The sequence below is a fragment of the Xiphophorus couchianus genome, chromosome 22, assembly GCF_001444195.1.
Source record: "Xiphophorus couchianus chromosome 22, X_couchianus-1.0, whole genome shotgun sequence".
NCBI classification, from domain to species: domain Eukaryota; kingdom Metazoa; phylum Chordata; class Actinopteri; order Cyprinodontiformes; family Poeciliidae; genus Xiphophorus; species Xiphophorus couchianus.
The window spans coordinates 12,977,806-13,005,373 of NC_040249.1; the positions used below are offsets into that span (position 1 = coordinate 12,977,806).

Sequence of the window (27,568 nt, forward strand, 5' to 3'; positions counted from 1 at the left end):
TCTGATGTTATTACTGCACACTTCTCCTGGCTCCAGATGAGCTAAAAAAAAAAAGCTCTGCCTCCTGATGCTTTACAATTCAAAAGGAGAGTCTAGCATTTGAGAGGTTTGACCAAGTATGAGACAGACTCGAAACAAAGTGTATTTAAAAAACAATACATTTTAATAAACATGATTTCTATCACATAAAAAACATCACCATAAATAAAACAGTCATTTAGGAAAAACACAGGAGGCACAATATTGAAATGAGAAAATACATTGCACTGTCAACGACTTGCAAATGTATTCATACAACTAGAACTTTTACATTTTGTCATGTTACAACTACAAACCTCTACTTTAATTAAATGTGATGTAACAGACTGACACAATGTAGAGCACAAATATGAAGTGGAATAATTATACATTTTCAAAATGTTTTGCAGACAAACTCCTGAAAAGTATGACAGTGTTTTCCTCCTGAAGACTCAGGAACACACTAAGACAGGGATAGTTCTAGAGATTATGCCACCACCATAATACATGGTAGTTGCAGCATCATGCTGTGGTGATCATTTTTTTCACAGAGAAAAAGTAAGTTGGTCAGAAATTGATGGGAAGATTGATGGAGCCACTTACTGAGCAATCCAGGAAGAAAATCTCTTACAGGCTGCGACTTACAAAGGTTGGTAGCTGTTCACATACATCTAAGATGCTAAGCGCGTTGTAGGTGCCCACTCAAAATCTGGAAGTAAATCCAACTAAAGATCTGTGATATAGTATGAAGGTCACTGCTCACAGATGACATGTCCATCCAATCTGAATGAGCCACTTTTTAAAAGGACAAAAATGTCAAGCTCTAAAAAGGCAAAGCTATACATGTACCAAAAGACTTGAACATGTAATTATAGGTGAAAAATTATTTGACAAAATAAAGATTTAGGTAGTTGAATAAAAATGCACACCACACCAATAACAACAGAAAAAAACATACACTTTCTACTTTACAGTTTGTGTTCTATCACATAAAATCTCCATAAAGAAATCTAGTTTGTGACTGTAATTTGACAAAATGTGAAAAAAAACCCCAAACATTCAAGTTATAGGAATACTTTGACAAAGTACTATATTCATGAACAGAGAAATACTATAAAAAGTACTTGGTTTCAGTCTTAAATGTGCTCAGCTTCATCACTTCACATGGATGAGAGGCAGTACAGCAGACACTAAATCAGCGTATGTGACGTAGCCACTCACACAGTCCAGACACACCAGTCTCTGAGGGGTGTGGGGACTATCATCTATAATCTGGAAATATGGTCCTGTGAGACATGTAGGAAATGAGTGTTTGATTCACGTCCCATTAGCCAGAGCAAAAAAAATAAAAAATGTGAGGGTAGAAAAGTCTTGAAGCAGATGAAATTAGAAAGACGTCTCTTAGTGCATCTTGGTCTGGAGTTTACCCAACAGTTCATATAAAAACCTTCTTTAAAAAATAAAAATTACATTAAAAGTACCTGTAAACAATGTCACTAAAAATGTTTAGTTAGTTATTTGGTAAACCACAATCAGCATGTCAGCTGGTAAATCTACTTTTTTTCAATAAATGCAATATTTTCTAAACATACTTTTCCAGAGATATTTGTTCTGCTTAGTCTACTTTTAAAAGTATAAATACAAAACTTTCCTTGATTGTATGGCAGATGATTCTACAATGGTCATCATGGAAATATGGACCCTGCATAATGGACCCTCTTCATCTACAGAGAGAAAAAAGGAAGGAAGGACTTGAACAAAGTGGGGATGGAAAAAGGTAGGAAGAAAGAACAAAGGAATGAAAGGACAAAGAAGAAATACAGAAGAAAAAAACTAAAAAGAAATGGAGATACTGAAGGAATGAACAAAGGAAAATCTAATGAACAAATAATGAATGAACAAAACCAAAAGACAAGAACGAATGTCTTCAAATTGATGAATGATGAATGGAAAAAGTTTTTTGGTAATAAAATGAAAAACTAATTCTGTATATACATTTTTTATCATCTGTTCATTTTTCCCAGATGTATCCAGACTTTCATGGTTATAACGCATTTATTGTTTCAAAACATTGATGCAATGCATAAGGTGTTGAGATGCAATCATTAGTTCTTGTGTTTCTTGAAGATTCTAGGTTTCAGTTTGCTAGTTCCTTCTGGATTTCCTTATTACTTCTTTGCTTTCATATTTTGAATCATGCATGAGTTTGGTTAAATTTGCTTAATAATTAATTTTACTGGTTTCTGTTTCTGGTCCATTCATGCCATCCGTTTTTCCCAGTACGACAGATTCAGCTACTATTAGAAAATCCTATATTAAAAATATTAAATGGCACTGGAAAGAGGGAAACATTGTCAGTACAGTGTTGGAACAATCCAAGGCTTTAAATCTGCACATGAGAAACAGTACTAAGGTCAACAGGACAGCTTTAAATGGGCCAAACTGGCAGTGTTAAATATCTATGGCGGTTTTGTCTTCTGTAATTTGTCTGCCACCCACAGATCGACGTCCCTCCAGGAGAAAGGCTGCTACAACCACCAACCGTTGTCCCAGTGACCTCTGCTGCGCAGTGCCCTCACTGTGTCTGAAGTAGGTGGTTGTTCTGGCGCCGATGGCGTCAAACTGTTCTGTCAGAAGCCACACCTCCCACAGGAGCGTCAGTGCATTCATAATAATCAGAGCCATAACCCAGAACTCCTCCCCTAACAACGTGAGCCACAGTGAGAAGCTGGGACTAGACTCAGACGAGCTGCCATACAGGTAACTTGCCCCCGAAGCGATAAAAAGAAGGTGGGCGGTAACCATGGAGAGGATGAAGATGAGGAAGAGTCTGTGGTTACCCTGACCAATGCAGCGGTTGAGGAAAAGGCAGTGGTGGTCGTAGTCTTTAATGCACACTTCACACAGCTTACAGTGTTTTGTATAGTCAGGCTGGAACAGCTGGGAGGAACACAGGGGCAGGGTAAGAAACAAAGCAACAGAGAAGAGATTCAATGTCAGCTACAAGTCCAGATTGTTTTACCTCACAGTATGGACAGAACCTGTGAGGGCTCTGGTTGTTTTCCACCAGGTCAGCAATGCAGGAGAAGCGGGGATCTGCATCTGCTCTGTCTAAAACCCCGGGATCTTGAGTCAGAACCTTGTAGAAGAGACTTGCTAGTATGAGGAAGTGGAGCAAGGACACCTGAGCCAAAGTGCTTATGGGCCACACACATTCGCAAGGTCAAGGATAAAACTACTTATTTGTTATATGCAGCTCAGTAGTTTGCAAATATGTATATATTTCACCACAGAAGCACTTATTCAGACCTCTTTTGCCAAAAGAACAACAGTTATTCTTCTATGATTACATTTCATAAATATGGAGCATACAGAGCAGAGAGTCTTTCTTTGACAATCAATTTTTACACAAACCAGAGATTCTCCTCTGTCCTCTCTTACACTTTTTTTGTGAGCTCACCCCACAGATTTTCTCTAGAATTTCAGTCTGGGGACTTGGAGTCTCCAATAAGAACAAAAAAAATCGCTGTATTTGTCAGTAGACACTTATTTGAAGAAATAATTGCTGAGTGTCAGAAAATGACTAAAACAGACCATGACCATAGAACAAGAATAATTTTTATCTCTGGCAAATCCATCATATGAAAAACTGAGTAATTTTCAATTTACAAGCAATTTTTATTAAACAATATCCTGGTGTTTCAAAGACTTCATGATGCCATGAAATCCAACAAGACTTCAATGTATTTTAGAAGTGAAACATGTCTGCATTATCACAGATTTTCCACCATACTTAATAGTGCTAGACAGGATGCTTCTAAACATTCATGCCAAACCCACCTGGTACATTTGATGCTGAAAAGTCTGTATATACTACTTTGTCAATCAAAGCACATAATTCAAGTAGAAGTCCAGTCAGAGAATAGCGAATACGGTCACATTTGTTATTGCAGCAAAGAAAAGCCATTTTTATAAAATGGGTGTTATTCGTGAGCACTCAGCAGAGTGCCATCCTACTGACATTTTCTGAGTTCCACTGCTCATCATTTCATGATAAATTTGGGTCCTGGTCCAGCCTTTGTAGATATTTTCCAAATCCAAATCTAAATATTGGTCTAATGAACAAGTCCAAGCAAGCAGCTATTTTCTTACTTATGGATATCCCACATGTGCCTTCTATGTACGACACGTTCTGTGGGCTTTCCCATTTTCAAAATTTGGCCAAAAGATCAATTATCAATTTTGCACAGAGAAAGTGCTAAATCCTTAAGGCACAATTCATGCAGAACAAACAGGAAAATAACTAAGAAGAAGCTTTTGGAATAAACCTAAATATACTCCCTTTTTTAAGGATATTAGGCATCATTTTTCCGTAGAAGCACAGCAGGGAATGGATGATGCCAGCCAACAGTGTCCCCAAGTATATTGGATTAGCTAGCCTAAAGACAAAGACAGGAGACGTCAACTGGGAGTTGACACAAACAATGCAGTATGGTTACCTACATGCTGATAGTTTGTAGTTTACATGCAAATACCTCTGGTATGTGGTCATGCGGTAGTACTGGGTGAAAATGCTTCTAGCCAGCCATGGGAAGAGGAACGCACAGATGAGGCCTCCATAGCCTCCAAACATGGCAGCTATCAGCAGGATGGCAGCTCCACTTAGAAATGGAAAAAACAGGGTCCAATAGTACAGACCTGGAGAGAAATAGCACAAGCACACATGGGTCAACACAGAGAAAGGACGTTTAATGGTAGAATTCTATTACTACCATAAGCAATATTTGTTGTTCATTGCTTACAATAAAACTAATATAATAAGTACCATGAGACTCTCTGGGCTTGTGATGTATTGGCTCATTTATGTACTGCTTTAACAGTTTGCTGAGTTGCTGATGCCTGAAAACATCATAAGCAGATTTTAATCAGCACCAAGAACTCAAGAAATGTACAAAAACGGTTCATTTGTTTTTACATATTGTTCACCTGAATGTCTTGCCCTGCTTGCAGAGATCCAGTGGTGTGAGGCCGCTGTAGTTCTTCTGATGAAGCACTATGCAGCCAGTCTTCTGCAGCAGAGCCCAACACACTTCTACTCCACCCCTCTCTGCAGCAACATGGAGCGCTGTTGCTCCCTGCTGGTCAACTGCGTTCACAACACACCGCTGGACAAGAAAACCAATAACCCCACCCCCACAATTTATGCCACTGCTTGAAGATCTGACATTGTTAAATTTTTATGCTATATATTTATAGTTTAATGTTTGTTTTAATTATGTTAAATTTGCAGCATCACAGGCTACAGCACAAACATCAGAGCAAAAAGTTAAAACTGTGTAAATTTAGAATATTTCATACCTGATCTTTGAGCAAATAGCGAATCATGTCAATGTTGCCGGTGGATGCAGCGAGATGCAGAGGCGTCACCTTGTACATATCCGTGTCAGAGAATCGGAACACTCCTGTCTCCCACAGATAGTGCACAGCGACTCTTAGAGAGGTGAGCAACAGTTAGAGCATACAAAAAAATAAATAAAAACTATTTGTTCTGAAACGTTTCTTCCGCTTACATGTTGCCCCCGGTAACTGCATGATGCATGGATGTTTTGCCCTGCAAGTCCACAAGCCGCAAGTCTGCACCATATTGCATCATTTTATGCATGTTGTAGATGTTTCCCTGCCTGTTGATGGAGCACATGCAAATATGTGTATCCTGGGTTTTCGTTTGAGAAGGTAAAAACAGCAACTTGTGGAAGATTCATATCGCTTGAATGGTTCGACATTTTGTCCTGTTACAACTGCAAACCTGAAAGTTTTACATTGAAAAAAAAACCCCAACAAAATTCATAGAGGTGAGATGGAAAAATTACTTGATAGTATAAAAGGTTTTTATCAAATGTTCTTATTTTCCATCATCTCAGACAAATCAGGCCTACAGCATGATATGGTCACCATCACGATTTCACTGCAGGAATGTTATGCTGAAGTTAATGTTCAGTACTTTGCATGTACTGCAAAAATATGACCAGAGCATCTTCTTCTACATGTTTATCATTTCCTTTGTGTGCATCTTGGGTTTTTGTTTTGAAAATACTAAACATATCTCATATGTTTAGTATTTTCATTGGTCTTCAAGATAGTTTGTTCACTAATCTTTTCTATGAAACGTCTGACAACATTCGCTTCAAATGTTATAAAGGTTTTGTTTATTCAAGATTGCACTGATTTCCGGTCACACATATGTATTTTGTGCAAATGCCAGTAATGTCAGTTTTGGTCTCATGTGCCCAGAAAAACTTATTTTGCTTGTTTGAGGTCTTCCCTACACAGTGTACCACCTACAAGAAAAAAAAAACTGAATCTGTAATTTCCCAACTATGAGCTACTTTGAGATAGATTATCATATAAAATCATTGTAAAATACACTTAAGTTTGTAATTGTAACTGGAAAATGTGAAAAACGATCAACAGGTATGAAAACGTTTGCAAGGAAATGGGTGCAGCTTCTGCTCACCTGCAGGTAAAATGAAAAGCTGTCTGCCCTGAATCACACGTCATATTAGGGTCCGCACCAGAACTGAGGAAGAAGTCTACAAGGGAGCGGTTTCCATGGAGAGCAGCATAATGAAGAGGACTGAATCCACCCCAGCCTAAATAAACACATGCACATCACAGTCAGGATGGAAGACGTCCCTCTTCACTGAAGTTACATGGACTTAAGCATGCTTTAGTTCAGTTTGAGTTTGTGCTGTCCATCTATCTACCACAGGACCGGTACCAGAACATCATACAGGTTAACTACAGCAGAGTTGGGTTTCCTCCTGGCACCATCACAAAATCACACATGGAGAACCACCAGGCATGCAGTTAACAGTGAGAAATAACAGCTGTGTTGGTGTAGTAGTCCTAACCTATAATGTAGATTATGCAGACATTTCACACAGATATAAAAAGTATTTTTTTCCCTAGAAATTATAAGGAAGAGGTTAAACCCTCCTGACAGAAAAACAGAAGAAAGTGACTTCCTCATTCAAAGCAATGCATGATTTAATACATTTTAAGTTTACACTGCATCTAATGTTACCTTACCTTTGTGCTTGAGGATTGTTCGTTCATTTTGCACGAAGAGTATGCACTGTTCAACATCCCCTCTTTGTATACAGTCAAATATGTCTCCACCACTAATGGTGCACAGAGGCATCGCATGCATTGTGATGGGGGCACAAAATTTGTCCTCCACGATTTCCATCGGCTTGAAAATGGAACGACACTGAAATCAGATCAGCAAAAAACGCGCCATTACATCACGATGCAAAGCGAAACAGAGGATCATCTTTCCTCGTAATCACCCAGAATCTTTTTTTGTGTGTTAAATGTAGACCGCTCCCTAAGCCCCCCATTGGTTGAAACAGGTCACGTGACTTACTGCTACTGAGCTTGAGATCACTATGCACTAGATGACGTATACATTATTATGCTAATGAGATACATGCAAACGAAAACAACAGCCTAAACAGCATATTTCGGTTCACTTATGGAATAGAATCAATTTAGTAGTAGTTAAAGTGAAAGCCATTATGTTTCATGCTTTTACTTACATTTTAACACATTTTAAATTATGTATCACAAACTACAAAGACGGACTGCTGAGCTTCTAAAAGGTTAGCCACGACACCAGCCCCTCATTGTGAGGGGTTTATTTCACTTAAACAGCTTGAAAAGCAAACATTTGTAATGAAACAGCAGGTGTGGTTCTGTGAACTCAGACTCTCTAACATTCAGTAATGGGCAAATTAAATAGGTCATTTTAACTGACTCCCTCTCAAGTTGTTAGGACAAAAACATGGCTCTGTTAATCTACACCTGCCGAGTTATAGAGTCATCTTCTGTAAAGAAGTGCTAAGGAGAAAATAAAAAAAAATCAACGTTACAGGTGAGTGAACCTTTCCTAAATGTCCCATAAAGGTTACTTTTTAATCGTTTTGAACTTTTGCATGGCCTGGAAGTTCCCAAAATGCAGAGGTGGGGACTCGAGTCACATGACTTGGACTCGAGTCAGACTCGAGTCGTTAAAATCACGACTTGAGACTTGACTTGAAAAAATGCTCAAAGACTCGGACTTGACTTTGACTTTCATGCCATTGACTTGGGACTTGACTCGACTTGAAGCTGTTTACTTGAAAAGACTTGATATTTTTTACTCAAAGTCTTAAAATTTAAAACACATTATTTATAAAGTGGCGTCATTAATTAATTTCACTCATTCCGTATCAATATGCGCAGACCGTCACTATGGTTTTCCTCTCTCCTTATGTATGTATGTGTACGTAGCTGCAGCACAACCAATCAAATTAACAGGATTTGGACGTTTAAAAAAACGCGGCAAAGCTACAGAGCTCAGGGAACGAAATACGAAATAACCGCTCGAATATGCTTCCGCGAGTAATTTCTTTTGGCTACGTAGGTTATGAACTTTCGACTAAAAAACGAACTGCAACTTGTAAAACATGCAAGAAGAGAATATCGGATGGAGATGCCACGACGTCCAACTTTGTCCGGCATTTGAAGCTTCACAAAGATCGGTAGGTGGCGCTTTTCTTTTGCTGTAAGATAGCTGACTTTAGCTAACTTCGTGTTAGCATGTGTACTCCGGGTTAAATTGGTGATTGTTTACCATAAATCCGGTCCTTCAAATGCCTCCACAAATAATGTGCACCGTTTTAGCTCAGGAAGCCGGTGGATAGTGAGCGGGGCTCCGGAACAGAAAGCAGATTCTGGACCTGAACACAGGGAACAGTCTCTCTGTCCCATCATGATGATGAGCCGGGTCTAGTATCATCTAAGGATGGTTGGTGTGTTTGAAGACATCTACGTTGGGAAATTATATTGACAATATATTGTTTTGGCAGGTCAGAGAAAAGAGGAAAAAACTGCTGTTATGGTTCTTTGTATTGTGCTGTGGAAATGTCAGCATTTTCGTCTTTTTTTTTATTGAATATCAAGTTTAACAGAACTGGGCAATAAAGTGGTCCAATTTAAAAATGTTTTTATACTTTGTGTTCAGCTACACATGTTCTATCATTTGAGATAAATACATATTTTAAAACAAACAAATGGTCTATTATTTGAATTTTTTGTATAATTGCAAATTATAAAAATAAAATAAAATAAAAACGACTCGAAATGACTTGAAATTAAAGGTTCCTGACTTGAGAATTGACTCGACTTTTGCCTGTCTTTACTTGAGACTTGACTCGGACTTGAGGACAAAGACTTGAGACTTACTTGAGACTTGCAACACAGTGACTTGGTCACACCTCTGCCAAAATGTACCGTACTGTAAAGTAATTGTCAAAGAATGTTACCTAAAAGTTCTCCAAAGTGTGACAGCAGTAGGTACTTTCAGAAAGCACTTATGCCTTAAATTCACTGTGAACCTCCCAGGAACATTTAAGGATTGTTTCCTAAAGGCCCTGGGATGGTCAGATTTTGAGTGTTGTAGGGAATTTAAAGAGATCTTACTGATGGTCACAGAAGGTCTCGTTATAAGGTGCAAACCCACAGGAAAACTTTAAGAAACCTTCCATATGAAGTATTTTCCATATGGACTGAAAATACTATGAAGGCCACATTATAAAATTAGTAGGCAGGATTTAGCGAACCATTGCAGGACATTTCTTGATAGATCCTAGAAGTTCTGGTGTCAGTGCTGAAATCAAACATCAGGGAACCTTATCATTAAGTGCTCTGAAGTTTGTCCAAATATTAGAAAATGTTGACATTTGGAGCCCATTTTCTGAAGGTTTTCATCTGTGCAGCCCTTAGAAAATATCCCCTGAAGATTTTAACAAGGTTAGCCTGTGCCACACAAGGTGTCTTCAGTAATAATTACCTGCTTGAAGTCTAAGAGACACTATTTCAGTCTATTTATTGTCAGACTGGTGTATCATTTCTACCCACAGGATGGCGTTGTTTACTCACATTTCCTCTGTCACTTTTTGTTTCGTTGAAGTTCAAAATTCACTAATTTTCTTACAAGATCCAAATCTAGGTCAGTTGAAATGTTTTCTGTTACTGTTAAATGTCATCTACATGCCCTGGCTTGAAAATTAAACATTACAATTTTTTTTCACCAAGTTTGTTACTGATCTTTTAGGTGATCAGTAAGTATAAGTTTATAAAGTCCTCTCAGCAAGACATGTCGTTGTTGCTCAAGATCTGTGGTAACAGTTTCGTTCTTTAGAGCTCCTATGCAAAGTGTTACAGATAAAAATACACGCTCAGCTACAGTAAATCATGTCTGTCACACCAACTTAGAAGTCAAAATTGTTTCAGAAGAAAGTATTCAGTTTCACATCAAGCTAGGGAAGTGTGTTGTATTTCTTGATTTCTCTGGTGATTGATTAGATCTTAATGTGACTCATTAAAGTGTGACATGGCAAGCATTTAAAAACAACAGCTCCTCTTTGTCTTGCAGGGAGGGCCTCATCCAACCAGCCAAGCAACAGTCTTTCACTTCTGCTTCTCTGAGGAAGTGAGAAAGCACATGACCTGAACCAGCTGACACAAGTTACAGTGCTTGTTCAAAGTCTCTTAAGTGCAGATTAGAAAGGGGCGTGCTTTTCCGCAGCAGGGTCTTGTGGCGTGCGTTACTCGTCATGCAATAGCAGGTCCTGGCATGTCTTTCCCCTGACATGGGAACACAGGCAGACCACTCACTCCTTCGGAAAAACACAACACATATGATTTGATTCTTTAGCAGCCGGGAAGCCTCTTTATGGCTCTGACACAACTACAGGTAAGGATTTTCTGTCAGTTTCATGAATGGTTTTTCTTGTGAAATGTGTATCAGTCATGCAGTTATTATGTTTCGCAGCATTCTTGCATTTTCTGATTCATAAAACAAACCAAAAACAATAAAAATAAATGTATATGAAATGAGTTATTACTGGGATTCTTTAAAAAATTGTTATTCACATTCTTTAACTTGGTGCATTTTATCAGATTACCTCTTAAGTACAAATTTCCCATCATTGTGGGTCATAATCCTGCCTTAAATAGAAAAGTTGCAAAGTAATACCATGTGACGAGGAAACAGTGTTCCAAATCTGTTTGGCAGCAAGTCTCCAAATCTCTTTACCTGTTCATGTAGTGTAAAGCTCACATTGGCACCCATAGGGAAGTATTCTTCTTCTTCTACTAAACGACACACTGGGATAACAACACAATCTGTACCAATGTTGTCAAATGATCCTTGTTAAAAGTTGCCTAGGACGCTTTGGTATACAAAGGACAAAATAGAGGGTTTTTAGAACTAGGGTTTACTGGTGTTAATGATATTTAAGGTTTAGGAACAGCATGCTGATTCCTCATAGAGGCCACCTTTGTGAATAAGAATGGCACATGACTGCCAGAAGCCAGTTTGTTATCTTATTTATCAGTTCCAACATGTGCTGAGAAGAGCAGAAAAAGAGGTTCGGTTTGGGACAAATTCAGATGAGGAAGTGAGACAGATCAAGGAAATATGATTAAGTGTATCTCCAAATATTACAGAAACTCGTGGCACCTAAAAATAGAACAAACATTTTCAAGACTTCTCCATATTTTCTCTCCAGGACCAAACTATGAAGAGAGAGAGGATCAATAAGGAAACAGGAGAGCTGAGTGTTTCGGGCGAGTTATCTGTATCGGTGGAGGCGAAAGAAGAGAAGGTGGAGGGTTCTTCTGGAAACCCTCAGCTCCTTCAGGTGCTCAGAGAGCAGCTACAGGCGCTGGGGATTTACACGTACTCTAGCCAAGACCACAAAACCAGCCATCATCGTTTGAAGCAACTAGAGCAGCACCTGCCTAAAATCCTCCATCTCCACACACAGGTATAATGTCTCCATCTTTGGTCTCACATTTTAACCTGTTTGCACATTTCAAACCATTATATTTGTCAACAATGTGACTCATTCTTTTGCTACTCTGAAAAAGAATCCTACTAGATAATAATTTATATTATCTAAATGGATAGACAACATTTATTAGCTTAGCTTTCAAAAGGTTAAGTGGATGCCACAAAACAACTGGGTCTCCAGAACCACATAAAATACCAAGAAGCTGCATTAGATGCTTGGCCTTCAGCTGATTTCAGCACTAGCCTGTACTGAACCTCTACAATATCTCTCTGCAAACTTGAGACAAACTTCTGTCATATGAAATACGAGTATTGCATTACACTCATAGCTCCAGGTCTACCTTTGATTAGCTGTGACAACAGAGCATTCTCTTTGCTCAAACTTAGTGACAGCTAAATTAAACCTCACTCTTGTTTTTTTCCCTCACTCCTAGATTCATGGTAATTCCATCTCTGCATATGTAACACTGCTGAGCCAGTGTTACACATGCAGATGTAATCAGCCTTTGGTCTGTGTGCAGCTCTGTGTCTGCACTGGTGAATGAAAAAGTCTCATGACCAGAGATTTGACCTGATTTTATGGCCTCTCTTAAGAACAGCAAATTCAGCGTAATTTAATATCTTTCTATAGGATTACAAAGACGACTTAGGATGTCATGAATTCTTTATTATCTAATAAATACTTCTGTTTTACTGTGCTTTTCCCAAAATGACCAATTTAAATAAATATATTCAGGTCATCAAACGCCATTAAATGTGCTTTTCAAAGACATATTTGTACCTGCTCGCCAGCTTCTTGAAAACCTATTGGAAAACATTTTGTTCGAGAACTGCAGAAACTGTAAATGTACAAGAGAAACTATTTAAGAGATTGAACTGTCAGCTTTTTATACCTATTTATAGTGCTAGCCAGACATTCATACTCTGCATGAATATTACACTAGCTTATGCATTTTAATTAGGCATTTAAATTACGCATTACTGAATAAGGATACAACACACAACCTTTGAGAAGGTTAAAGGTTCACTGCACAAGTAAATACTTATTTGTGTTTTCTCTAAAAAATTGTTTCTAAGTGTTAATATCCTAACCTTACATCTTTTTAATCTTATTGTTTTAACATACATTAGATGAAATGTTTTCAGTTTTAGGTCAGTTAGGATCACCAAAATGATCTTGATTTCCTAAATGCAGAGAATTTGTGTTTTTTTTGTTTGTTTTATTCAGAACGTTACATACAATTGCTAGCATTTGTTAAAATTGTTTAACTCTATGATTCGGGTAATTTTTTATTAAATGACCCAGTTAGACCGAAGCTTTAATGTTCATGCTAATATGCTGTGATCTAGCCTCAAAATTTCCACATAATCTTCTTTCTCATTACAGTGAACCCTCGTATTTCACGGGGGTTACATTCCAAAAAGAACCCGTGATAGGCGAAATCCGCGAAGTAGTAACCTTTTTTTTTTTTTTTTTACAATTATTATACAATGAAATACTCCATAATACATTGAAACCAAAGAACAAAACCTTTTTAAAGGCCCAAGCATTTGTTTAACAAATAAAAGTACTGTATAAACATTTTTTTTTTTTTTTTTTACAAATAACTACTGTACTGTAAAATAATCATTTTAATCATCAATACGAACTGAAGGCTTCAAATTGCGGAGATCAGCACAGCCACACCGCGACCCAAGTCATTGGATTAGAACGGGAGAAAATGAAAAATGATTATGAAAAAAAACAACAAATTACAGTAGGACAAATAGTGACTCACATGTATTTCACTGCTCTTCTGACTGAGCAGTGATGCTGCATCCTGCATCCTGACTCCGCTCTGTAGCATTTTTTTCTTCTAAAGCCCGCTGTGCAGGTGTGTTTTTTCGAGAGAAGAACATAGTTATCGGTAGATGTTGTCGCTCTTTTTTCTTCTGGGCAAAAAGATTCTTGAAATTGGCAAGCTGTTTTACGTACGTGTACATATTAAACCGCAACATTATTGACACACAGGTAGAGAAGAAGCTGAGAGACTGTTTAGCCAATCAGAATTCAGAACACAATGCACGATGCAAATCCGTGAAGCAGAGAGACCGTGAAAGGTGAACTGCGATATAGCGAGGGTTCACTGTATGTCATTTCCCCTTTTAGCCAAACACTGTGGCCACATTAAACGGCTCCCCCACGCTTAAAAATAATGTGACATTCATTGCAATAATAGCTGTGTGGAAACTTCTGATCACCACTGCTATTCCCTGACACCAGTTAGTTGGGTGCTAATTATGGACACTGACAGACATCCTATTACAATGACACCTGGCTGTAGGGGGGGACATATCATATGGTTGCCGGCTCATGAGGGTTGTTGGTTATTTTCCATGTGCAGGGTTGTTTAAAGGTGCTCTACCTGGAGAATAATGGTAATTCATTGGCTGAAGCTGAAATTGTAGAACATGTTAGTGCTGGTTTTAAATGACATTTTATTAAAACATACAGTCTGTTGGTGTTTGTTGAGTATTCTGGTAATGTGATAACAAGTAATTTAAAATACTAAGGCAACTATGAGGCACATTTAAGCACTATGCCTGAGCCATTCTGCAGTGGAAGAAGGCCCTGTTTTAAAGTTTAGTTTTGGTAACTGTTCATATATGGGTCAGTGGATGTTAAACTGGAATGGGCATGTCAAGATGATGTACTGTGGAAAAAAAGTGTTATTCTAGGAATGCTTTGCTGTGAAACTTTTGCAGTCACTACTTATGTGAACATCAGTATGACACATAGCAGTCCAGTCATCTCAGCTATGTTTATGACCAAGTTTCCCTCTACAATTTAATAACAGTCTTCAGAAGTAGGAAGATTTCTGTCCGCAACATGACAAAAATAACTCAGAAATGGCTTTAGCAATGCCTCACAAAGGGTTCAGTTGGACTCTTAATTCTCCAGACTCTAAATCAATTTGACAGTCTGTAAAATAAACACTAAGGAAGGTGGTCATCATCATCATCTAGTTTATTTGTATATCACATTTAAACAACAAGGCAATTCAAAATTCACTACATGATAAAACATACCACAATAACCAAACAAACAAAAAAACATGACACTACTTTGGAAATATAAAAAGATGTAATGAAAAGTTGCCTGTGTTCTTCTCTCAACTTCATCCTAAATGTTTTTGATGAAGTTAAGGTCAGGTGGTCAAGTTCTTCCTCACCAAACTCACTTCACAGGTCTTTCTGAGCCTTCATGGTTATGCACACAATCCCCTTTGCACTAAGCTTCTTGCCACACTCCAGCAGAACCCACAATGCAGCTGCTCGGCCATGGAATTTCATTCCACTGAGTTCTTTAAACACATTTTTAATAAATTTTGACACCATGCTGGTTGTCATTCGTTTTTTTTTTTACTGAGATTAGCTGATTTTACCACCTGGTTTGGGACAAGACAAATACATTAAAGCAGCCTTCACTTGTCAAAACCACTGAAATTATGATTTGAAGTTTAACATTACCAGTTTTTTTTCTTTTCTTGCATCAGTATTTGCTACAATGTGGACTAGTATGCTACTCCAATGACAGAAATCAGAAATAAAGAACTGAAGTATTTACATATTTCACAAGAATGTCTTTAGTGGCTTATTCTAATGTGCTTTCTCCTCTCTTATCACAGGTTTGTGAAGAAGGCGCCAGAGTTGATGGTGCAGATATAAAGGGCCTTGCGGCTCTCACTGCTGACTCTGTCATACATAATATCTACAAAAGGCTAGAAGGACGACCCGCAGGTACTACCCTGTGTTCATATCAGCAGATGCGCTGCTGGTAATTCAAAGCAGAGGGTCTTTCTCCCTGCTTCTCTATTTTCCCCTTGTGCCTCTAATCTTTCTATGTCAGTCATAATTTTGAAAATGGACAGCAATAAAGAGCAAGACCATCTTGCAACTTTTCAGTTTCATAATGATGTTCTGTCCAGATCCACTTTAGTGGGTTGTATTTGTGCAAGTTTGTTTATAGATTGGGTAAGGTTCTTTAGGGAAGTGCCTGGTTCTGTTTTTGATACATGTCTCAACAAAGGCGAAATTTTGTTTGTTGTAAATATTTGACACAAAAAAACTAACTCTTGTGTCCTAATTTTTGATCCAGCTGCTCAAACACATCCGAACTGGTGCTTTGTCTACAGATGACAAGAAAATAAAAGTTACTTTTTCTACAATGTTATATGACTTTCATTGAAATAACTACCTGTGTTCTTCTGAGTACCAGTTTGTTAAAATAAAGTCTTGTTCATGCAAAGGTTTTAAACTTTCATGCTAATTTATTCCCTTATAATGACTAATTTATGTGTAACTGTGTGACTTGTTTTAGTTTTGTGGTCAAGAAAATCTTTTTAAAGTTAGAGCCCCACTGCCTTTTGGTTTTGCGTTAGTCTGTTGTGGTTTCATGTTGCTGAATATCTTTTATTTTTTTAGAGCAGGCCCGTGAAGAGGTCGTTCACTTCCTCAATAGACCAGATGGAAACACAAGTTGTAGAGCAGAGACATGTTCTGGGTGGCACCTGTTAAAGTCCCTTCTGTTGCTCACATCAGACTCTGCAGTAAGTGATGCACACCAATTCTATTCTGTTATTACAGATAAATTACAAAAAAACAACAACAAAAAACCCCCAATCCATTCTGAATGTTGCCTTTGCTTTTATGTGTTTGCAGGAAATATTATCTTATTTAAACCCAGAGCTGCCTGCTGCTTTGGTGAAATGTCTGTACCTGCTGGTGTGCCTTCCTGCAAAAAAGGAGAACACATCCATAGAGCAGACCTTCCAGAAGCCTCTAACACAGGTCAGTAAGCAGTGAAATGACACTCATCATTTGTATATGTTCCACTTTAAACGAGTAATTTTTCTTATCTTCTTTATCAACAGTTGCTTAGGTAATACCAATAGCTTTTCTTCAGGTTTATGACGCTTTCCTACTAATTTTCAGACAATGGTTTTACTATTCAATCACTATAAAATGAACATAAATTAGTGAACAAAACGTCCAAACCGGGGTTTTTTCTACAGATGACGAAGAAATAAAAGTAACTTGATACACAATGGTGCAAGTAATTTTTTTGTACCATTGTTTTGCATCACTCTAAATCAAAAACTTAAGAGATAAATTATTACTGCTCCATGTTGTTTCCCAAAGGTCAGTTTTCCAAAGGAAGGTGGGTGGATTACATGAAAGAAAGTGAATCCTTCAAGTCCAATTACATCTTTGATGTACTGTCCTTCTGCTCTTAATACATTTAAGGACCACAAATGTTCTTCATTTAATCTTTTTTAACTTCCTTCATTATTTTAGGACAAATTTGACTGAAAGGTTTTTGCCGTTTTTTTATAGTATTATTCTTTTCTATTTTTTCCTTGTCTCCACAGAACAGAGGTTCATCCTTTGACTTAAGACATATTTTAAATACTTTATTAACTGATTCAAAACAATAGGTCAAAATTACAAAATCTTATTCTTTTTGGGAGGCCTTTAGAGTTTTAAACAGTACTGTTGTTTTGTTTAATTGTCTCAAACTCAGATCACACCTAAAATATTCTGGTTTTAAGATAGATGGCACAAATATTTTACCATCTATCTATAAACATAAATATGTTTAGCATAAATAAAGATATTTATGCAAACTATCAATATTATACATTTCTTTTTTACTTATGCATTTAAATACTGAAGGAATATTCTCTCATAGATAGCATACAGTACGATGTGTACTTCTGTTTTTGTGTGATGAAACATCAGAAATACCAATTAATAGTTTATTTCTGCAATTTTGACAGTGCTGATGCAGGTTTAAAATGAATACGAAGTTTATTGTATTCCAAATTTGGGCTCAGGAAAGTCCAATTTTCTATGTTGGAATTAAAACTTTTGCTTGGGTTTTACAAGCTGGACCTCAAAAATTCATAATTCTAACAGTGCAACACAATTTTTAAAAATATATTCTCTGGATATTGCACAGACATCTGCTGTACTTTCCTAGTAATATTTTTCCATCTGCATATGTTTTTGCAGATTTTCCTTCAACTTTCCAAGTACCCACACAACGTGGAACAGCTGGTAGAGACTGAGGAGCTGCAGTGTCTCATCATCGGACTCACATCGTTATGCGATCAGACCAGTCCACAGTGGAGGCACCAGGCGTCATGCGTTCTCAAAGCTGTCTCTTCTGTACCAACAAACAAAACGGTTCCAAGTTTATTACGTAAGTTAACCAAAAACAAATGATGATACGTAATGTTTTGTTGTTTTATTCATTGTCAGTTAGGTGTTAACTGACAAAAGTTGAATAAAAATATGTGATTTAAAAAGGATGTTATTGTGCTTGGTGTCTTTTAGAGGTGAGGTAACCTTTCTGAATACATACATATTATATCATATGAATACATATATATTGTAGCTAAATCTGCTCATTCACGAACTTTGTCTTTTTTATTGAAGGTTATTATGAAACCACTCCAGCTTGATGTTTTATTTTCCTAACTTTTCAGCCCTTTTATGTGGAATAATATTTAGGAGCCTAATGAAATGTATTATTGCTTAAAATTTTTGCGTTTTTGCATTTTTCTCCAAAGGCAAAAACTGTGTTCGAATATGTATCCAGAACCTGGTGCACATCAAAGCCAAAGTTTCAGGATCACTGCTAGCTGAGGTGGCCGTGGCTGTGTTTAGCTTTGTAAGAGACACTTATCACCTGAATCCAGCTCTCTTTACTGAGTTTGACACCAACAACGGCTACAAGGCCCTGAAAAACATCCTCAAACGGTAAGATTATATGTTGTAGACAGAAAGGAGGAATGAATGGAATTTTAAAAAAAGATCAACTCCACAAAAATAATCAGGCTTTTGTTTCTCTAACTAAGCTATGCAGTGCCTTGCAGAAGCACTCACACTCTTTAAGCATTAAATGTAGCTGTCTACCTAAACTGACAGAATACACAAGCTAATATCAGAGAGGTAGCACAGCATCTCCAAACAAAACATGATGGTGGCAAGATAATGGTTTGGGAAGCTTTTTTCAACAGTGAAGTTGATCAGAAGATTGATGGAAGTGATAACAGGGCAATTCTGGAAGAAATCTGGAATATACAAAGACTTGAGTCTAAACATAACCAGAACCACAATAAAAGTATATTTATGGGTTAAAGTTAAGCAGTCCAAGTCCAGAACTTAATTCAACCGAAACATTCAGAAAGTTGTGACTGCAGATGCTTCCCATCCAATCTGACTGAGCTTTTGCAAATATTCACATTTTAGTCTTAAACATGCAAATAAAACCACAATCATGAGGTTTTATCAGTATAAAATTACCCTGAAGGTTTTGATTTTGAACATATAAAAATGCAATTAAAAATGATAAGGGGAGGGAATGCTTTTGCAAAGCACTGCAGTAGACAGCAAGATCAAGATGAAAGAACTAATTGGTATATTGCGTTTTAAATGTGCAGTTATTTACAGACAGATTTGTCAGCATCCTGAGTTAGAATGATGACATTTTTATTCATCCTTGCTATTAATTGGTCTTTTTCCCCTCCTGACTTTCCAATAATAAGCTGTGAAGAAGGCGTGCCCTTGGATCAGTTTCAGCCGGTGGACGAATTGTTGGCTCTGATCGCAGATTTCACTCTCCTTGGAAAAGCAGAACTGAAAGTGGCTCTTTGTGTGCCCAATCCCCAGCCTGCAGGCTTCAAGTTCGATCCGCCACTCACTAAAGGTTGGTCAAGTTTTTCTAAGACCTTCTCTATTGTTATTCTCTTGCCAACTCCATCTTATTATCTCTGCTTGTTTCATGAGGATAAACTATGAACTACTCCTTACAAATTACTATGTAATTAGTATCACATGCATGGCTCAGCAAAGATGGACTCAGGGAGGGGGAAGCCTACTCAAAGGAACCACAGACTTCATCCCTACTTTGCACTTTTGCCCTCGTATAATACACCTAAACTGCATCAACCCCCCTCAGCTGATTTCCCACAGACCCTGACTCTTCTCTCCCCGTACCGCTGCCCCCTTTGCAGTCTGCAGCCTCCCTCAAGTTAACAGGAAGCTGAGGTGATTATGTCTGGGATGATGAAGTGGAGGCTCCCCCTCTAACTCTGTTAGGATGCCCCACATCCATTCACCACTGGCCTACAGCAGCCAGTCATCTATCATCGACGCACACACACTTCCATCCAGCACTCATAAATAGAGCGTTTATAATATACATACACAGATCGAGCCGCTCTGTAGCTATCCATCACATCAAGGAGCAGATCTGTTTCCAGCAGAGGGACCTGGTGCTGTTTTTAAAAACTTAACGTGATACAGTTTTAAGAGTGGAAATGAATCCCATTATTAAATAGATTTATGTTTATTTACAAGCAAAAGTTTGTTTTTTTGCACGTTAAATGTAGGACTTTTTCTAAATATTTTGACAAGGCACCAGACAAATGCTATTAGGGCAGATTATAATACAGTCTTTGCATTTATGGCCGGAAATCTGTTTGTTTTGATGCAATCAGAGCACATAAAACTTAGCTCATCTTTTTGATCCTGCATGCTGTGTATTATAAAGACCTTATGTATTTGTCTGTAATATTAGCTGTTTGACCTTATCAGAGAAAACTCTTACAGAAGAAGTTTGTCTGAGCATGGATTGGTATTATGCAGGTTGAATTAGGTTATCACACCAATCTAAGAGATGCATATCAGTCCAGAGTGAAATATATATTATCAGTTTAAAAAAACCTGAAACTTATTTACAAAGCAAAAGTTAACAATACATTTAAAAATCTCCAGGTCTGGCAGTAAAGAACCTTCCTGCCTTCCACCTGCTGCAGGCCTCTTTGCTGCGTTCCCAGGATTCTCACTTCTGCTGTCAGCTGCTTCGAACCCTGCAGACAATCTGGGAGAAGGACCCGGCTAATTTTTTTCTCTTAGAGTGGACTGTCCAATCGATGGCCCAACTAGCGACCCGTGTGTGCCGTAAACCGCTGCCTGTCCAGAAAATCTTCTTTTCTATGCTGGAAATGGTATGGATTTTCACCATGAATGACTTGTTTTAGTTTTTGAAATGATTTGTTTTAACCACCTTGTTGTCTTTCAGGTGGTGTTTAAGTTGAGCTATATACCCCATGAGACACTGCGAGCGCTGCTAGGTGTACTGAAGCAGAACTGGGCTGGGACCGGTGGAGCAGCAAGGACAGAATTTAATGTGGTGACAGTTCAGTGTTTTCACAAGTGAGAAATTAAATTTTTTAACAGGATTTACAGAATAGCATACTGTATTTGAATAGAATTTTTTTTTTTATATATACAAGTTTGTTCTTTGTCTGGATTTTTGTCTTTTTCTTTGAATCAGGTAAAGTAGAATGAAGTTATCCTCGGAAAAGTATTTTATTTCTCCTTGTTGTTATCTCTCTATAGGTATAGTAAAAGCCGTCTCTTTCTCCTTTTTTGTAGAATGATTGTACACAGCACTATGCTAACAGAGGTTCTATGTGACTGGGGGTTACTTGAGCTGCTGCTTGGAGAACTTCGCAGGAGGGCTAAGATCCTGAGAAAGGCTGGTAATGTTTCTAATGTAATCTTTATACATAACAGCTGAAACTCATGCTAAATATTTATCTTTTATACACAAATATTAAAAAAGCTTATCCACACTTGTTTTAGCTCACTAAAGATGTGAAAGTCTCTTAACATTATAAACTGAAGCCAAAAGTAATTTTTCTTAACTGCTCGCACTTTTAAATGAATTTTCCTTTTTTCTTTTCAGATCCTTTGCAGCTGCAGTCTGTGGAGGAAAATGAGAGACAGCTCACTACATGCATGCTTCAACTTGTTTCAACCCTTACTTTGCGATCTATTAAAAATACAGGTATGTTGTTTCAGTTAATTTTATTCAGACATTTTTTTAATAGATGTATGAAGTTCTATTTTGGATTTGATATATTTCATGAAAGTGTATACAGCTTTCTTAAAATTGAAATAAATCCTGCTGCATTCATTTCATTTATATTATCTGCTTATATAAATGTATGTAATTTTATTTATTTTTCTATTGATTTATTATTTTATTAGTTATAAACAGCTTTGTTTGATTAATACAGCTTAACAGAGTTTTGAGTTGTACAGGTGAGCACAAATTACTGTGTGTAACTGTGTTTTATTTTATTGTTTTCATACAGATAAATACAAGTAATCTTATCCGCAGAGGCATTCTGTATGCCCTTTAGGTTTTTTTAATCCATTAAAGTGTAAATAATTATCTCATGTTTTATCTTTTTTCTCATCTACATATAATAATGTGTCATTTTTAATTCAAGTGTTTTCCATGTGTTTTCTAGTTTCATTGCGGGATCTCGGGATGGTGCCCTACATAAAGATCTTCTTGGATGACGATCAGTATCGGGGTCCGACTCTCAGCATTTTGGAGCAGCTCGCTGAAATCAACCCAGACGAATTCATGAGCACAGCAGTCGGAGCCCTCTGCTCCTCCACGCAGCAGGAGCTCAGGTTGAAGCTGGACCTCTTGCAGGTATGCAGCACATGCACAGACAAGCAGAGATGACAGCTCACACACACACTTATCCAGACGCACTCAGATGCTTGGAGATCTCAGCTGAGCTCTAAATGCAGTTTCGGTCCACATTCAATTGTAACAATTTGTAATGCACTTAAAGCATGATAAGCTTGTGAATTTATTTTCTGAGCATGTGGGACTTTGATTACATTACAGACAAATGCAGATTGATTTGCTAAAACTGATTTAGCTGTTAACTCTGAACCGATTTGATTAGGCCGGCAGCCTTGTGCTGTGTAGCTCTGAAGATTACCACCTCTATCGGATCAGTGAATGGGACAAAGATCTCATTAAAGCCTAACTAAGTTACACACCTACTGTATGTGTCCATTTTTATAGATGCCAGCAAAAGAAGCACCCACACATGAACGCTCTTCTTGTCTTCGCGTGTGCACACTTGCACAAGCTGGACTGAATGTTTGTGCGACTCTTCGTGCTAACGCAGTTATAGCAGGTGGCAATCAGATTGGCTACGACCTGGGTTGGCGAGTGTTGAGAGCCATTGTGATTACTCCAGTTTCATTTAATCACATTTTTCCCTGCGTTCTGTCTCGCACATTACCTACCTGATGGATTAGCTCTCCAAATTCAATAAAGATAATGTGATTTTGTTCACAACCAAAAACTAGTTACTAGAAATGATTTATGATTTATCTGTATGTTTCATCTGTTTTTCATGACACTTTTTTAATTGACTAAGAAGATACGCTACGAGCCAAGACTTAGAGAAAAGCTTAGTCTTCTTAAATTTCTTTTTCAACCAAAAGAATGAATTGCTTGATTCATATGTGTTGTAACTGTGTTTGTCCATTGCTCTGTCTCATTAGTCTGTGCTGAGAGTGTTGGAGAACCCCAACACCTGGGACGCCTTTAGGAAGGCAGGAGGCTTCAGTGGACTGCTGTCTCTGATGGTGGACATGGAGGGAGCTCTGTCTGATCCTCCTAATGGAGATGTGTGGAAGACTCTGGGGCATCAGCAACTGCTGGAGCTGCTTCTCCTCATTCTGCACATCATGGCTCTGGCTGTCCATCTTCACATTGTAAATGCTCACCATTTTCAAACTGAGGGATTTTATGAGAGGCTCTCAGATGCTCTTCTCCAACTGGGCTGCTTCCATACTGAAGGCCAAAAGTGGGAAGGAGAAAAATGCTCCTGCCCTCAGACGTCAGATGAAAGCCAGACTTCAAGTTTTTTTCAGTTTGTTGAGCTGGCAGAAGCCTTGGCAGCTCCTAAGAGTTGCTCCGGTTCACCTCAGCAAAATCTGCCCATCGCTCTTCAGATGTGCATACGGCTGCTGTCTTATCTAGACCAGTTTGCCACAGGGACCTACTCTCCTCAGGCCTTAAAACTGGGACAAGAGTCTGATGGAGACTGTGACGAAAATAGCAAGACACTACATGGACCAGAAGGACATGAAGGAGTTAATTCTGGACCTCCATCAGTTCTGTCAGGTTCAGGTCCACAGTCCACAGAGGAGAAACTAGGAAGTTTCAAAAACACAGCACCCAGCAGTCCCACCATGAGTACAGTGACCCAGTTTAGGTAGATATTACTAGATTCCTTTAAATTTATATGTTGTATTTTTTAACCAAGCGGTTAACAAAGACTGCTTGTTTATAATGTCACATTGAGAATAATTTATTTAATTTTTATGCTTTACAGTAAATTCACATGTGATCAGGTTATTCTTCATCCAGGAGCAGTCACAGTGATCATGACTCTCCTCCCACATGTGTTTGCTCCAGAAGACCCACAGGTAACTGCGGTAGCTTTGGTTAAATAAGATACGATTAACACAGTCCTTCTAATTTACACAAATAATTATGAACTAAATGTGAAATCAGGTGTTTCATTTGTAAACAGCTTGGCCTGTAGCATGATTGACTAAAGCCTCCAGTTATGTGGGCAATATTGTTTCTAAGGAGTTTTGCTTATTCCTCTAATGTTTAACCAAACATGTAATGATCTTTTTTTTATTTAACCAATAAGGTTTCATTTAGATTTAAAACTTCTTTTCAAGGGGGAGCTGACTAAGATATACAGCAGTAATCAAAACATGGTTACAAAAATGACACAATTGAATACACTCTGACAGGCAAAAAAAAGAGAGAAAAAATTACCTAAAAATAATTCAGTTGAAATGACAAGAAGTCTAAATTAATTTGTTGAATGTTAGTTTTAAGGGATCTTAGTTTTGATTTAAGCACACTCAATAAAATAAACTTGCAAAATTGCAAAAAGGCTTGAATTCAATTCAGTCTTTCTTCCTTTTTGCAGCTCTCTATGGAGGTGCAGTGCTCGCTGGCTCACCACATCCTATCTATGGTCAAATCGGAGCGAAACCGACAGATAATGTGTGAGGGGGGACTGGTGTCCACTCTCCTGACTCATTGCCGCAGCATACTGCTGTCTCCCAACCACCATCTGCATCTACCTGTGACGCGGATTTTTGAGAAGCTCTCCTCCCAGGCCATCTCGCACTCTGAGTTCAGGTGAGACACAGCCTGTTACTATGGTTTAATGTTTGAGTGTTTGTGCTGAAGTTTTCTGTATTTACATCCTCTCAGACAGTTCCTGTGCTTAGGAGACCCTCTCATGTGTTTGGCAGACGAAACATCCAAACAGGTTCAGACAGAAAACAACCCAACACTTCAGGCATCACATTCAAAGGGTAAACATTTCACTTAAAATGAAATGATTGTTGTATAAGATTTAGAAGGCCTAAAAGGCAAGTGAAAATATTTCTGTCATTGATCTGTTTTTTAAGTCTGACAAAAAGTTGTCTTTTCTTGACCTTAAAGTATGTTTTAATGCACAGATATTTTTTCTTGAACAAAATCTGAGATTGTTTGAATAAAACATTTGGAAGTCTTTTGCACTTTGTACTCATCTCGACATCTGGCAGAATAACAAACGCTGAAAAATAAACGTGGTCTAATTAGTCTTTTGTATGAAAGTTTTTGGACACCTGGGTTTTTAAAAATTTCCCTTTTTTCTGTATTTCCTAAGGTTTGTGTATCTACGTGCAAGGCAGGTTAGGTCATTGCGTTAATATCTGTCCTTGAGGGGATTATTTATAACTGTTCCTTCACTTTTAATCTTAATAAAAACCAAATACACATTTCATAACCAAGAAAACTCCAGGGATATTTGTTAAGGAAACAAATCACATTGGGCTACATCAGAGATGGGTTCTTCAAAAACAATTTTTCTCGCTTGCCTCTCAGAGCTCCTGCAGACATCTGGTCCCTCCTTAAACTTTCTCTTCTTTAAACCAGATGAGAACACAGATGCTGAATCTTCTAGGAAAACACTGAAACGGTCCTTCAGCTTGTTGCAGCCTTCGACATCATTCGGTTCTGCCATTCCTGTCCACCAGATTGTCAGTCTGGTTTCCATGACGGCACCACGCACCTTCAGACCACACAGAGTGTCTTCCTCACCTGCCTTTGTAGAGTTTGATATGAGCGAGAGTGGATATGGGTGAGTTGTTTACAAAAAAATGTAGTTGCAATAAGATCTGCAGCAGAAAATCAATCATTTAACTAATGTCATGTTTGCTTGTAGGTGTCTTTTCCTTCCCTCTGTAGCCACGGTGAAAGGCGTGACTTCTGATTCTATCGCAACTGGTGGAATTGGAGGAGGTAATTAATAATTCACACTGTTGAACTACTTTGTGTGTTATCTAGTGATATATAAAATGTTAAATACTCTCTCATGTTCAAGAATGCAGAGGCTTTCCGCCAACATCCGGCCTGTCATTTACCTGCTGGTTCCAGATCAACAGGTTCAGCTCAGCTTGTGACTCCCACCCGATCCGTCTGCTGACAGTGGTCCGCCACATGTCGCGAACTGAACAACAGTATATCTGTTTGTCAATCTCCTTCTCAGCCTATGATGGCTGTCTGGTCATCTCCACAGAGGAGGAAGCATTCACATACCTAGGTAGGAGAAGCGGAAGTTGGTTTTTGTTTGTCTTTTTTTATTTGTCAGAACTGTCAGGAAGCCCAAGTAGACCCATTCACTGTTTCTTTTGTTCAGATATGATGGAGCCAGAAGTTTGCTCTCCGACTTCTTTGACCTCGTCGCTCAGGTTCCGCTGCTCCAGCATGTTGGTCCCTGGCCAGTGGCACCATTTGGCTGTCGTCATGGCCAAAGATGTGAAGAAAAGCTGTTTGACCTCAGCCTACTTCAATGGAAAGGCAGTGGGAACAGGAAAGGTAGATGGGAGACGTGAGAGAGAGCTGATAATTGAACAAATGAATCTAGTGTTTTACATCATTTAATTTCATTATACCTGTTTTCCTCAGATGAAGTATATTCAGCCATTCCCAGGTCAGTTTGTCTCCATGGACCCCACAGCTGTGATTGATGTGTATGGACTGATAGGGACTCCAGCGATGTGGAAAGATCATGCAGCGTTGGTGTGGCGTGTGGGTCCCTGCCACCTGTTTGAAGAGGTGTTGAGCTCAGAGACTGTGGCTGTGGTTTACACACAAGGCACTGCCTACCTAGGGAACTTCCTGGCTCTGCGTAACATGGGTGAGTCTGTGTTTCCCAAGAGATCGGAAACAAGTCATTTGTTTATTTTGAAGAAGTACCCGAAGTTAAAATCTTTAAATGTGCTTTGTTTTTAGTTTTTATAGAGTGAGAAGGCATATTTGTGTATATTCATGACAGTCAAGTCTAATCAGTTACTTTCATGTTTATCTGTTATGTACATTTATTTTAGAAAAAATGCAGCACAAGATCAACAACTGAACATTGTAGTTTCCAAACCTGTCTTGGTGTTATGGTTACATGTTTAGCGGTTGTTTCCAGGCTCTGATCCGAATGCCGAGTCTTCGTTGCTCAGACTTGTTTATGAGGAGAGGGTCTCTTTTGGCATCAACCCTGCAGTTTCCACTTTAACAAATGTGGTGCAGATTAGAGAGGATTACAATGAGGTGGATTGCAGACTCATTGCGAAAGAGGTACAGCTGAGGCGAATCCTTTCTGAACATAATTCTGTTGTTGTCATGAAGAATAACAGTAATTTTATGTA

The 27,568-nt window shown here is 38.3% G+C and overlaps 2 protein-coding genes across 6 annotated transcripts in view; one reads left to right on the top strand and one right to left on the bottom strand.

Annotated features, from left to right (window-relative positions):
- Positions 1-144: 144 nt before the first annotated feature.
- LOC114137668 (putative ZDHHC-type palmitoyltransferase 6) lies at positions 145-7,417 on the bottom strand. The gene is made up of 10 exons (XM_028006427.1): positions 7,108-7,417; positions 6,533-6,668; positions 5,589-5,699; positions 5,377-5,509; positions 5,005-5,183; positions 4,844-4,917; positions 4,554-4,716; positions 4,375-4,457; positions 3,041-3,231; positions 145-2,958 (listed from the first exon to the last, which is right to left on the bottom strand). Exons 1-10 carry the CDS (start codon positions 7,265-7,267, stop codon positions 2,470-2,472), a joined length of 1,719 nt encoding a protein of 572 aa, XP_027862228.1. The 5' UTR covers positions 7,268-7,417; the 3' UTR covers positions 145-2,469.
- Positions 7,418-10,599: 3,182 nt separating this feature from the next.
- wdfy4 (WDFY family member 4) overlaps positions 10,600-27,568 on the top strand; it is a 53,121-nt gene continuing 36,152 nt past the window's right edge. The window contains exons 1-23 of one of the 5 annotated variants that reach the window (XR_003594164.1): positions 10,600-10,816; positions 11,634-11,891; positions 15,586-15,697; positions 16,382-16,506; positions 16,619-16,747; positions 17,972-18,161; positions 18,532-18,721; positions 19,510-19,670; positions 20,741-20,973; positions 21,048-21,181; positions 21,404-21,510; positions 21,717-21,818; positions 22,288-22,478; positions 23,351-24,066; positions 24,187-24,280; positions 24,802-25,016; positions 25,092-25,195; positions 25,803-26,007; positions 26,092-26,168; positions 26,251-26,469; positions 26,566-26,744; positions 26,835-27,066; positions 27,346-27,497. Coding sequence is in view for 3 of the 5 variants with exons in the window: in XM_028007228.1 (XP_027863029.1) it covers positions 10,796-10,816; positions 11,634-11,891; positions 15,586-15,697; positions 16,382-16,506; positions 16,619-16,747; positions 17,972-18,161; positions 18,532-18,721; positions 19,510-19,670; positions 20,741-20,973; positions 21,048-21,181; positions 21,404-21,510; positions 21,717-21,818; positions 22,288-22,478; positions 23,351-24,066; positions 24,187-24,280; positions 24,802-25,016; positions 25,092-25,195; positions 25,803-26,007; positions 26,092-26,168; positions 26,251-26,469; positions 26,566-26,744; positions 26,835-27,066; positions 27,346-27,497 (4,146 nt within the window). In the remaining 2 variants the exon portion in view is untranslated. The remainder of the gene's footprint in view (positions 10,817-11,633; positions 11,892-15,585; positions 15,698-16,381; positions 16,507-16,618; positions 16,748-17,971; positions 18,162-18,531; positions 18,722-19,509; positions 19,671-20,740; positions 20,974-21,047; positions 21,182-21,403; positions 21,511-21,716; positions 21,819-22,287; positions 22,479-23,350; positions 24,067-24,186; positions 24,281-24,801; positions 25,017-25,091; positions 25,196-25,802; positions 26,008-26,091; positions 26,169-26,250; positions 26,470-26,565; positions 26,745-26,834; positions 27,067-27,345; positions 27,498-27,568) is intronic. The other 4 variants (XM_028007228.1, XR_003594163.1, XM_028007226.1 and 1 more) reach the window with 4 other exon arrangements.